Source organism: Aedes aegypti, chromosome 1, assembly GCF_002204515.2.
Source record: "Aedes aegypti strain LVP_AGWG chromosome 1, AaegL5.0 Primary Assembly, whole genome shotgun sequence".
In the NCBI taxonomy this organism is placed as follows: domain Eukaryota; kingdom Metazoa; phylum Arthropoda; class Insecta; order Diptera; family Culicidae; genus Aedes; species Aedes aegypti.
The window spans coordinates 18,198,290-18,212,121 of NC_035107.1; the positions used below are offsets into that span (position 1 = coordinate 18,198,290).

At 41.1% G+C, this 13,832-nt stretch overlaps 1 protein-coding gene across 2 annotated transcripts in view; it reads right to left on the minus strand.

Annotated features, from left to right (window-relative positions):
• Positions 1–4,982: 4,982 nt before the first annotated feature.
• Positions 4,983–13,832, minus strand: part of LOC5576693 (progestin and adipoQ receptor family member 4) — a 213,043-nt gene continuing 204,193 nt past the window's right edge. For both annotated transcript variants that reach the window (XM_021839053.1, XM_021839054.1), the window contains 2 exons: positions 11,331–11,471; positions 4,983–5,608 (listed from right to left, as the gene is read on the minus strand). In XM_021839053.1, coding sequence (XP_021694745.1) covers positions 5,501–5,608; positions 11,331–11,471 — 249 coding nt within the window. In that variant the 3' untranslated portion in view covers positions 4,983–5,500. The remainder of the gene's footprint in view (positions 5,609–11,330; positions 11,472–13,832) is intronic.

The following is a 13,832-nucleotide window of genomic DNA, read 5'->3' on the forward strand; positions in this document are numbered from 1 at the left end:
CGATCAATTATATTGCCACTTCCCAACACAGTGCAATCTATGCCTCACATTCTCCCTCTGCTCCAAAGAAATTGAAGTTAGTTTTCAATTAATGATAAACAAACAAAAAAAAATGTTACAAACAATGACAGTCTGCTTTTTAGAACTGGTTATCCCTAATCACTGTACACTATGTAAACTTGTCTAGCGTTGCACATTTTTGGCAAACTGTGGCTCAATAACTCCGTGGATCGTCCCACGTAACTCGTAAATGCCCTAATTATTTTTTCATAGGCAATTATGTTGAATTTTTATTTTGTTCTGCAATTTTCTTCTTAGATTTTTTTATATATTTATTTATTTTTTAAGCATCGAAATTATACTTATCAAGATGTACTCCGCTTTGGATTAATAGCTCTATTTATTGCTCAACGTTCTGTCCTACAGGCTGGCTATACTTCCATGTTTACTGTTTTGTTAGAGTGCCTGTAAACAAGAGTGACGTCATGTTCCAGTTTTGACAGGTCTCCTGCTCGATTGGAATGCGGATTTTTATGGAAATGACAGTTCACCGCTGTTCCAATTTTGACATTGACGCCACTCTTATCTAAATCCACTCTGTGTTTTGTAATCTGTTTATTAGGTGACGTAATGCATTTACAATAAAGTCGTCGAATTTTATTCAATGTGTACAAATAATATTACAGACTTGTCTAGGAAATAGGATATATAAAATCTCTCATACTGTCAGTGGGCAATATTTTTTGCATAACAGAGTGTAATCGGCATGTAACAAAATAAAAAAAGACTACTACAATAGCTTATTTTGCTTCACATATTTTCAAATCATTACATATTTACATTACATTCCAATTTGACAGTTACACACAGTAACGCGAAATGATAATCTTTGTTTCATTTTCCTTTCCCGGAATTTTGCCGGGATTCATCTTTCTCTATGGTGAGCAGAAACAACAATATTTTGTCAATACATTATTTGCTCAAAGCAAAATGACAAAAATGTAAAATTCTGACATTTATTCAGTGCGATGTTTCCGAAGCTCATCTTTTTTTCCACGACACAAACCGAAATATTCGAAAATTATCATTTCTCGCTAGCGGAAATCAAAGCTCATTTTTACTAAAGGCAATACCAAGCTGTACTGTACAGAATCTGGTATTTATTTTTTTTTGTTAACGGATATTTCCGGGACATGGATTTGTGTGACACTGAATTAACATCGTTATGGCACTTAGTTCCTTGTACTCTCATGATAGTCATCAACCGACAGAATATATGAAAGTGCCATCCGATTGCATATTAAACATCTAAGTAGGCATGGTAAAACGTCAACACCTCACTCATCCAGTAACGTGAGACCAGAATGGGAAGTTTATCGTGGAACTTTCACTTGCCAGCAATGATTGTTCTCAATTAGTTACCATTTCTGGGGCTTGGCATCCCCCAGAACGAACAACATACTGCACGCTTCCGTACTGTCATTTGCATATTTGTCCATTCTCGCTTTTCGTCAGCGGACATTGCCAGGGTTCCTCTTCTCTTCTTCTAGCAAACAACACACTGCGACTTTCTTTCTGACATTTGCGCTAAGCAAAACAACAGAATCGCCAATTTTTGCTTATCGTTAGCGGACATTGCCAGAGCTCCTCATTCCTACTGGCAAACAACATGCTGCGAGCTATTTTTCTGATATTTCCATTGAGCAAATCAACAGAATCTACAATTTTAGCTTCTCGTCAGTGGACATTACCAGGGTTTCTCTTTCATCCTGACAAACAACACACTGTAAACTTCCTTTCTGACATTAGCTAGAAGCAAAAAAGCAGAATCAAAAAATTAAGCTTCTCATCAGCGGACATTGCTAGGGCTCCTCGTCCCTCCTGGCAAACAACACACCGTAAGCTATTTTTCAGATATTTTGATTGAGCAAATCAACAGAATTGACAATCATAGCTTCTCGTCAGTGGACATTGCCAGCGCTCTGACAAACAACATACTGTAAGCTATCGTTCTGACATTTGCTAGAGCAAAACAACAGAATCGACTAGAATTTGTTTTTTTTTTTCATGCTGCTGTTTTCACCGTTACGTTCTTTATACCAACTCCTGCACTGTAGATTCTCCGCTCGGCTTTCACGCAAGAACGCCAATATTCTTCTTTGCACGAACATCAATCAGCTGCAGATACTATCAGCTATCACTTTCATCGAGCACCAAGACGTACCTTCCAGATTCACCAGCATGGGCTTCTTTAAAAATATATATTTCTTGCATGCACGCTGCATGGTGATTCCTCCTGTAAAAAAATAATGCCAGGTAACTTTTCCGCAAAATAGCGAAAATCTGGCTGGATCGCCAATGTGGAGATTCAGTGTTTAACCGGAGAAGGAATCACCCTTCACGTGATGCTCACACAACTTACCCAGACAAGTGACAGTTCGTAAGTGCCAGAAAGAATATGGTTAATGCACCAGACCGCTTGCTGCGATCAATTATATTGCCACTTCCCAACACAGTGCAATCTATGCCTCACAAGTTACTTACAATGTTTTTGTCCCAGTTAATAATCGACTCAAGTAGTTTATTGTTATGATTCGTGGTTAAGTCACTTTGTCTTTCCATACAATGGAGCTATAAAAGTAATGGATAGGTTGCGAAAGTTGAAAATCTTACACCGTTTTGTAAATCCTGAAATTAAGGTGAAGATAAATTGACGCCAAATCTCAAATATTCATGAGCACATTATTGGAGGAACAAGCACCCGCTGAAAATTGAATCGATTGGTCGACACCAATTAGTGACCAATCGGTCAAGTGTTCAACACAAACGGATGTTTTGTGCTCTTGGAAATTTGTCGTCTGGCTTCGATTTATCTTCACCTTAAACGTTCTGAAAGTGAAAAATCGAGTTGGTTCAGAGCGGAACGTGTAGAATTTCGTCTGCGAAACACTTAGAATTGATTGAGAAGTATGTTTGTTTACTTTTCTGACTTGAGTTTGTTTGAATCTTGCAGAAATTTCATCAGGAACTTTAGCTGAAATCTTTATAGCAACCCCTAATCGGAACGGTGGACAAATTCGTAGATTGGAGCTAATTCTTGAGAAATTCTTGAAAGAATGGATCATTGAAGGTAGTTTCTGCCAGTGCTCACCGCATCAAAACAAAGGCGCCACTGTATATGGGATTGATCATTGCGACAGCATTGCTGTTCTGTCAAACACACAAGGCTACGGTGGCGCTACCTATGCTTTGCATAGCGGCCGTTTTGGTTATTTTAATGATCCATTCTAGAAGAATTCTCTAAGGCAGGCTTTGCCGAATTTGCTCTTATTTAATTTTGAAGCACGATCAAAGCAAGCGAAGAAAAATATCCCATCTGTATCGGTCCATGATCGGCTCGGTAATATTTCGCAAGTTGTAACAAGCTTGATAAATAAGAGTAGCGAATGAGAGCCCTCAAAACGAGAGCTGTGATAAACCCGTTTTTCTCACTTATTTACCATCGTTTTATTTTACTGACATGATACAATCAACCCTCCATGAGTCGATATTGAAGGGACCATTGACTCATGGAAATATCGAGTCATGGAACAGCAATGCTATGGAAAGCCGTTTAATGGGACCATCATAGTAACCATGAAAATTGATTTTTAATATCGTTCCATGAGTCGATATCGAGTAATGGAACATCGACTCATGGAGGTTTAACTGTACACAATTTCCGAAATTCCTATAGCAGTATTGCCCCAGGTTTGGAGCTTATTTAGATGGATTTTATAATGAATTCAATCCCTGCTCCAAGGCTATTGAAGAATACCCAGATAACCAAAATGTACGTATAACGAAATCACCTGGAGGCTTTGTACGTGCAAAACTTCACTTATAAGATGTCGCGAAAAGGCCTTCTACGTACAAAAGTGGAGGCGATATGCGTGCATATATTATGTGATGAATAGTAACATACAATGCGAGTGTTTAAATATTCGACCGAACTCACCTGTGATCTTATGCGACATAACTTATGATAACAAATGTTGATTTGACAGCTGCTACGAATTGGTTCGACTTACTTTGTACGAGTGAACGGGACAAAACAAAATGTACAAATGAACTCAGAAAAAAAGTGTTTTATGCTAGGAAACTCATCAATCGGACGAGTTTATGCACGGTGTTATGCGGGTTTGATGTAATTAGTATAAATAAACGAGTTATAACGTGAACTTTCATGCGATTTCTGGTTGTCTGGGTAAATTTGTGCAGCAAGGTTTGTAAAAAAACATAGAGGAATTTCTGAAGAAATCGTTTAAGTGTTGTTGAACTACTTGAAAATTGAAATATTTCTCCACGAATTATTTGCTGTTTGCTGAATCAATCTCTGAAACCATTCCTGGAAAAATCTCTTTTGAATGTGATGTTCCATATAGATACCATTTAGAAAAGTTCTATCTTCGAAGTACTCAGTGCAGTGGCGATTCCCTAAACTCAAATCTACCTGTTTCACGAAAAGAAATTCTTGAATTTACGCAACAAATTTGCATCTATCAAATGAAGATTTGCTAGAAAGGAAGATTCCAATCATTTACTATTTGCTGAAAAAGGCATTTTTAGATGCATAGAACAGGTAAAAAGTGAGGTTACGAATCGCCTCTGGCTCAGTGCTTCATGGATCGCACATAGAGACAATTGAGTTCGAGATTAACCCACCGCGTGGCTCTAGTTTTCAGATGTGCTATGATATGTGGCGTACGCCACGTGGCGTGATTACGTGGTATGTCTGTTCCTTGGCCCATTTAAATAGATGTTACCTGTATATCTGTTTGTCAGTGGCTCAAAGTTTGTGTGAAACAAACCTTTTTAACAAACCCCCACCAAATCCAAATCATGTTCATGTACACGCCTTATGCCGAACCCCACCACCTGCACGTAACATCACATGGCAAATAAGCCCGTTCATAAATTTCCCTCCGCAAACCTATTCCAAGAAAGAGGCAATCATGACAATCCTATCACATCCGATTCGCAATCCGGACAAACCGCCCCCCTGAGAGCATAGACGGACAGACCTAGACAGACAGGACAGCAGAAGAGCGAGAGCGAAAGGCGCGGGGGCGAGCACTGCTGCCAGAAGAAGAACCGCCTATCGGTGACCACCGATGGCAAAAATCCGACTAAACCACCGAAACGCACCGTCATCGATGTTTTCGCCGAGTTCACCACCGGCGGAGTATTGCGTGTTGCAGCGCGTCGGGAGAATACGCAGTCGAACGAATTCCACCAGCGTCCACCAGGTGCCGTTAGCCGGAGATGGCGGTAAAGTGTCCTCTGTGCTGCTCCTCGATTTGTTGGCCGGTCTAAGAGTGCTGGTGCTACCTCCGGAACCGACAGCACAGATCCTGGCGGCGTTGACGTTGGCGTTGACGAAGGCCAGGTAGGCCAGGGACGGGGAATGGCAACCAACGGTGGCAGCATCCCGCGGGACGGAATATTCGGTTCCAACTGGTCATAGCTCCAGGTGCGACCCGTTGATGGCGTCTATGTTCAGCGATGACGTCAGATTGGAGCGGCTACATTCGGCATTTTGCATCCACTCGATGTCCCGGATGGTTGCCTGCGGAACGGAAGGAACATAGGAAGAAGAGTATCATTAACTGCTAAACGAGAAAATTTACGACGATCCCATCCCTGTGTTGAGCGAGCGGCAACTATATGGTGTGGAGGCAGTTTTTAATCATGACAAATGGACTAGAAAATGGGCGGCGGGGTTCCATTCCATCGTTATTAATGAATTATGAAGTTAACAAATAAGGTGTGACGTGGATGAAGGACAATAAAATGACGATATTTTCGGTGCTTTATGGCTCTATTACGCAAAACGAGAAGCCATAGTAAAATTTGCGTCAATTCTTGCAGAATCAGTTTGAGACGAATTTCCCCTGGAAATTCAGACGAATTTCCCCTGGAAATTCAGACGAATTTCCCCTGGAAATTCAGACGAATTTCCCCTGGAAATTCAGACGAATTTCCCCTGGAAATTCAGACGAATTTCCCCTGGAAATTCAGACGAATTTCCCCTGAAAATTCAGACGAATTTCCCCTGGAAATTCAGACGAATTTCCCCTGGAAATTCAGACGAATTTCCCCTGGAAATTCAAACGAATTTCCCCTGGAAATTCAAACGAATTTCCCCTGGAAATTCAGACGAATTTCCCCTGGAAATTCAGACGAATTTCCCCTGGAAATTCAGACGAATTTCCCCTGGAAATTCAGACGAATTTCCCCTGGAAATTCAGACGAATTTCCCCTGGAAATTCAGACGAATTTCCCCTGGAAATTCAGACGAATTTCCCCTGGAAATTCAGACGAATTTCCCCTGGAAATTCAGACGAATTTCCCTGACGAATTTCCCCTGGAAATTCGGACGAATTTCCCCTGGAAATTCAGACGAATTTCCCCTGGAAATTCAGACGAATTTCCCCTGGAAATTCAGACGAATTTCCCCTGGAAATTCAGACGAATTTCCCCTGGAAATTCAGACGAATTTCCCCTGGAAATTCGGACGAATTTCCCCTGGAAATTCAGACGAATTTCCCCTGGAAATTCGGACGAATTTCCCCTGGAAATTCGGACGAATTTCCCCTGGAAATTCGGACGAATTTCCCCTGGAAATTCAGACGAATTTCCCCTGGAAATTCAGACGAATTTCCCCTGGAAATTCAGACGAATTTCCCCTGGAAATTCAGACGAATTTCCCCTGAAAATTCAGACGAATTTCCCCTGGAAATTCAGACGAATTTCCCCTGGAAATTCAGACGAATTTCCCCTGGAAATTCAGACGAATTTCCCCTGGAAATTCAAACGAATTTCCCCTGGAAATTCAGACGAATTTCCCCTGGAAATTCAGACGAATTTCCCCTGGAAATTCAGACGAATTTCCCCTGGAAATTCAGACGAATTTCCCCTGGAAAATTCAGACGAATTTCCCCTGGAAATTCAGACGAATTTCCCTGGAAATTCAGACGAATTTCCCCTGGAAATTCAGACGAATTTCCCCTGGAAATTCAGACGAATTTCCCCTGGAAATTCAGACGAATTTCCCCTGGAAATTCAGACGAATTTCCCCTGGAAATTCGGACGAATTTCCCCTGGAAATTCAGACGAATTTCCCTTGGAAATTCGGACGAATTTCCCCTGGAAATTCGGACGAATTTCCCCTGGAAATTCGGACGAATTTCCCCTGGAAATTCAGACGAATTTCCCCTGGAAATTCAGACGAATTTCCCCTGGAAATTCAGACGAATTTCCCCTGGAAATTCAGACGAATTTCCCCTGGAAATTCAGACGAATTCCCTGGAAATTCAGACGAATTCCCCTGGAAATTCAGACGAATTTCCCCTGGAAATTCAGACGAATTTCCCCTGGAAATTCAGACGAATTTCCCCTGGAAATTCAGGACGAATTTCCCCTGGAAATTCAGACGAATTTCCCCTGGAAATTCAGACGAATTTCCCCTGGAAATTCAGACGAATTTCCCCTGGAAATTCAGACGAATTTCCCCCTGGAAATTCAGACGAATTTCCCCTGGAAATTCAGACGAATTTCACCTGGAAATTCAGACGAATTTCCCTGGAAATTCAGACGAATTTCCCCTGGAAATTCAGACGAATTCCCTGGAATTCAACGATCCCTGGAAATTCAGAACGAATTTTCCCCTGGAAATTCAGACGAATTTCCCCTGGAAATTCAGACGAATTTCCCCTGGAAATTCAGACGAAATTTCCCCTGGAAATTCAGACGAATTTCCCCTGGAAATTCAGACGAATTTCCCCTGGAAATTCAGACGAATTTCCCCTGGAAATTCAGGACGAATTTTCCCCTGGAAATTCAGACGAATTTCCCCTGGAAATTCAGACGAATTTCCCCTGGAAATTCAGACGAATTTCCCCTGGAAATTCAGACGAATTTCCCCTGGAAATTCAGACGAATTTCCCCCTGGAAATTCAGACGAATTTCCCCTGGAAATTCAGACGAATTTCCCCTGGAAATTCAGACGAATTTCCCTGGAATCACGATTCCCTGGAAATTCAGACGAATTTCCCCTGGAAATTCAGACGAATTTCCCCTGGAAATTCAGACGAATTTCCCCTGGAAATTCAGACGAATTTCCCCTGGAAATTCAGACGAATTTCCCCTGGAAATTCAGACGAATTTCCCCTGGAAATTCAGACGAATTTCCCCTGGAAATTCAGACGAATTTCCCCTGGAAATTCAGACGAATTTCCCCTGGAAATTCAGACGAATTTCCCCTGGAAATTCAGACGAATTTCCCCTGGAAATTCAGACGAATTTCCCCTGGAAATTCAGACGAATTTCCCCTGGAAATTCAGACGAATTTCCCCTGGAAATTCAGACGAATTTCCCCTGGAAATTCAGACGAATTTCCCTTGGAAATTCAGACGAATTCCCTTGGAAATTCAGACGAATTTCCCGTGGAAATTCAGACGAATTTCCCGTGGAAATTCAGACGAATTTCCCGTGGAAATTCAGACGAATTTCCCGTGGAAATTCAGACGAATTTCCCGTGGAAATTCAGACGAATTTCCCGTGGAAATTCAGACGAATTTCCCGTGGAAATTCAGACGAATTTCCCGTGGAAATTCAGACGAATTTCCCGTGGAAATTCAGACGAATTTCCCGTGGAAATTCAGACGAATTTCCCGTGGAAATTCAGACGAATTTCCCGTGGAAATTCAGACGAATTTCCCGTGGAAATTCAGACGAATTTCCCGTGGAAATTCAGACGAATTTCCCGTGGAAATTCAGACGAATTTCCCGTGGAAATTCAGACGAATTTCCCGTGGAAATTCAGACGAATTTCCCGTGGAAATTCAGACGAATTTCCCGTGGAAATTCAGACGAATTTCCCGTGGAAATTCAGACGAATTCCCGTGAAATTCAGAGAATTCCCGTGGAAATTCAGACGAATTTCCCGTGGAAATTCAGACGAATTTCCCGTGGAAATTCAGACGAATTTCCCGTGGAAATTCAGACGAATTTCCCGTGGAAATTCAGACGAATTTCCCGTGGAAATTCAGACGAATTTCCCGTGGAAATTCAGACGAATTTCCCGTGGAAATTCAGACGAATTTCCCGTGGAAATTCAGACGAATTTCCCGTGGAAATTCAGACGAATTTCCCGTGGAAATTCAGACGAATTTCCCGTGGAAATTCAGACGAATTTCCCGTGGAAATTCAGACGAATTTCCCGTGGAAATTCAGACGAATTTCCCGTGGAAATTCAGACGAATTTCCCGTGGAAATTCAGACGAATTTCCCGTGGAAATTCAGACGAATTTCCCCTGGAAATTCAGACGAATTTCCCCTGGAAATTCAGACGAATTTCCCCTGGAAATTCAGACGAATTTCCCCTGGAAATTCAGACGAATTTCCCCTGGAAATTCAGACGAATTTCCCCTGGAAATTCAGACGAATTTCCCCTGGAAATTCAGACGAATTTCCCCTGGAAATTCAGACGAATTTCCCCTGGAAATTCAGACGAATTTCCCCTGGAAATTCAGACGAATTTCCCCTGGAAATTCAGACGAATTTCCCCTGGAAATTCAGACGAATTTCCCCTGGAAATTCAGACGAATTTCCCCTGGAAATTCAGACGAATTTCCCCTGGAAATTCAGACGAATTTCCCCTGGAAATTCAGACGAATTTCCCCTGGAAATTCAGACGAATTTCCCCTGGAAATTCAGACGAATTTCCCCTGGAAATTCAGACGAATTTCCCCTGGAAATTCAGACGAATTTCCCCTGGAAATTCAGACGAATTTCCCCTGGAAATTCAGACGAATTTCCCCTGGAAATTCAGACGAATTTCCCCTGGAAATTCAGACGAATTTCCCCTGGAAATTCAGACGAATTTCCCCTGGAAATTCAGACGAATTTCCCCTGGAAATTCAGACGAATTTCCCGTGGAAATTCAGACGAATTTCCCGTGGAAATTCAGATGAATTTCCCGTGGAAATTCAGACGAATTTCCCGTGGAAATTCAGACGAATTTCCCGTGGAAATTCAGACGAATTTCCCGTGGAAATTCAGACGAATTTCCCGTGGAAATTCAGACGAATTTCCCGTGGAAATTCAGACGAATTTCCCGTGGAAATTCAGACGAATTTCCCGTGGAAATTCAGACGAATTTCCCGTGGAAATTCAGACGAATTTCCCGTGGAAATTCAGACGAATTTCCCGTGGAAATTCAGACGAATTTCCCGTGGAAATTCAGACGAATTTCCCGTGGAAATTCAGACGAATTTCCCGTGGAAATTCAGACGAATTTCCCGTGGAAATTCAGACGAATTTCCCGTGGAAATTCAGACGAATTTCCCGTGGAAATTCAGACGAATTTCCCGTGGAAATTCAGACGAATTTCCCGTGGAAATTCAGAAGAATTTCCCGTGGAAATTCAGAAGAATTTCCCGTGGAAATTCAGACGAATTTCCCGTGGAAATTCAGACGATTTTCCCGTGGAAATTCAGACGAATTTCCCATGGAAATTCAGACGAATTTCCCATGGAAATTCAGACAAATTTCCCGTGGAAATTCAGACGAGTTTCCTGTAGAAATTCAGACGAATTTCCCCTGGAGATTCAGACGAATTTCCCCTGGAAATTCAGAAGAATTTTCCCCCCCCCCTGGAAATTCAGAAGTATTGTCGCTTAGAAATGCAGGTATTTTTTCCCTGTCTCAGTCAAGTCTCAGTCAAGTCTCAGTCAAGTCTCAGTCAAGTCTCAGTCAAGTCTCAGTCATGTCTGAGTCGTGTCTTAGTCACGTCTCAATCTAATCTCAATCAAATCTCTGTCAAGCCTCAGTCAAGTCTTATTCGTGTCTCAGTCAAGTCTCAATCAAATCTCAGTCTTGTCTCAGTCAAGTCTCAGTCAAGTCTCAATCAAGTCTCAGTCAAGTCAGTTAAGTCAGTCAAACACACTCCTCATGCCAGCGTCGGTTAATAATTTCACATACTTGAGTATATTTGTCGAGCGGGTGTGAAATACACTCCAGTCCTGTGTAGGAGGATGTCATCAGCACCCGGTAAACACCATACCGTTAATCCTCTTAACAGGAAGGTCATGAACGCAAACGGATTTCGTTGTAAGACCACGAAAATCGCATTAAGCCTACCTACGCTTTGTTTCTGTCCTCCATAACCTCTCACACTCTCAGCTACGCTATCTTTGGCACGTGATAATAACCTTCAACAGGGCCCATCCCTAACCTCAACCACCCCTCAAAGTGTCCCCATTCCGACGAAAATGAGTGCTTCCTACCTGATGCATCGAGTAGACGGCCATGACCACCAGCACGTGCATGATGTTGTGCGAGTTGAGATAGATGTCCACACTGCCGGGGAACCACTTTTCCGGTATGTGCATCGCTCCAATCACGCCACCCACGGCCGAAACGGCGTCCTACAAAAAGAAGAAGGAAAACGGAAAAAGTCGGAGTTATTATAATGCGGTGTGTCTGTGTGCAAGTTCAAGCGGTTCACTAATTAGTTTAGTGTTGGGTGGTGATTGACGTCGTGCTATACTGCTGTACTCCGTCCGGTAAATGAGCGGGTGGGGAAAGTTCCCACGTGACTTGGACCTAATGTGTGACACATGACTCATCAGATAAGTTTATTTGCTGCGGAATGAGGGAAAGTAACAATCTTGGCTATGATTTATCGTAATTTTGATTCACTTGAAGTAGGCACTGACTTTGATTTCTGAGAAATTGTTGTCCAATTAACGATTGCTTGTAGAATTTTGTACATCCTTCCAAAATCTACAAATCTGTAAACTATATAACGTCTAATACGTCTTAGTTTATTGAATAATATATCTAAAACTCTTACAGAATCTGTCTCAGAATCTTGTATAATCTGTCTGAGCTTTTTGCAGAATCTGTCTGAGATTCTTGCAGAATCTGTGTCAGATTATTGCAGAATCTGTCCTAGCAGACTTTGACTAAGATTCTTGCAGTATCTATCTTGTCTAAACTTTGGTAATAATTCGAGTGAAATTCCGCAAGAATATAAACCAGGTTCTGCAAGAATCTGAGTTAGTTTTTTCTGAAAAAAAAAATGAAAGAATCATTCTGCAAGAATCTGGGAAAAATTCAACAGAAATCTGAATCAGATTCACTGAGAAATTGAAGCAATATTTTGCATGCATCCGAGAGAATGATTTTGCAAGGATCAGTGAGAAAATATCTACAATATTTTGAGACTGGTTCAAAAATTATACGATACCGATTCAGCAAAAATCTGAGATAGATTTTGAGAGAATCTTGGAAATGAGAATACGAATGATTTTGAAAACTAGAAGATTTTTTCCAATCCCGAAGAAGTTTCTATTGAAATCCAGACGATTTATTTTTCAAACCTATTAACCTTTGATAATTAAAACAACTGGTGATTCAGTTGAGTTTCTTTCTGCAGATTTAGTAAAATCTTGCTTTGGTAAATCAGACAAATTTCTTTATTCACAATTCCAGAAATTTAAACATTGTTCCTGTGTAAATTGCAATGAATTTCTCATGGAAATTTCAATGAATTTCCCATGGAAATTCAAACGAATTTCCTGTGGAATTTCCAACGAATTTCCTGTGGAAATTCCAACGAATTTCCTGTGGAAATTCCAACGAATTTCATGTGGAAATTCCAACGAATTTCCTGTGGAAATTCCAACGAATTTCCTGTGGAAATTCCAACGAATTTCCTGTGGAAATTTCAACGAATTTCCTGTGGAAATTCCGACGAGTTTCTTGTGTAAATTCCAATCATGTGGAAATTCAAACGAATTTCCCAAGGAAATTCAAACAAATTTCCCGAGGAAATTCAAACGAATTTCCCGAGGAAATTCAAACGAATTTCCCGAGGAATTCAAACGAATTTCCCGAGGAAATTCAAACGAATTTCCCGAGGAAATTCAAACGAATTTCCCGAGGAAATTCAAACGAATTTCCCGAGGAAATTCAAACGAATTTCCCGAGGAAATTCAAACGAATTTCCCGAGGAAATTCAAACGAATTTCCCGAGGAAATTCAAACGAATTTCCCGAGGAAAAATTTCCGGAATCAAACGAATTTCCCGAGGAAATTCCAAACGAATTTCCCGAGGAAATTCAAACGAATTTCCCGAGGAAATTCAAACGAATTTCCCGAGGAAATTCAAACGAATTTCCCGAGGAAATTCAAACGAATTTCCCGAGGAAATTCAAACGAATTTCCCGAGGAAATTCAAACGAATTTCCCGAGGAAATTCAAACGAATTTCCCGAGGAAATTCAAACGAATTTCCCGAGGAAATTCAAACGAATTTCCCGAGGAAAATTCAAACGAATTTCCCGAGGAAATTCAAACGAATTTCCCGAGGAAATTCAAACGAATTTCCCGAGGAAATTCAAACGAATTTCCCGAGGAAATTCAAACGAATTTCCCGAGGAAATTCAAACGAATTTCCCGAGGAAATTCAAACGAATTTCCCAAGGAAATTCAAACGAATTTCCCGAGGAAATTCAAACGAATTTCCCGAGGAAATTCAAACGAATTTCCCGAGGAAATTCAAACGAATTTCCCGAGGAAATTCAAACGAATTTCCCGAGGAAATTCAAACGAATTTCCCGAGGAAATTCAAACGAATTTCCCGAGGAAATTCAAACGAATTTCCCGAGGAAATTCAAACGAATTTCCCGAGGAAATTCAAACGAATTTCCCAAGGAAATTCAAACGAATTTCCCGAGGAAATTCAAACGAATTTCCCGAGGAAATTCAAACGAATTTCCCGAG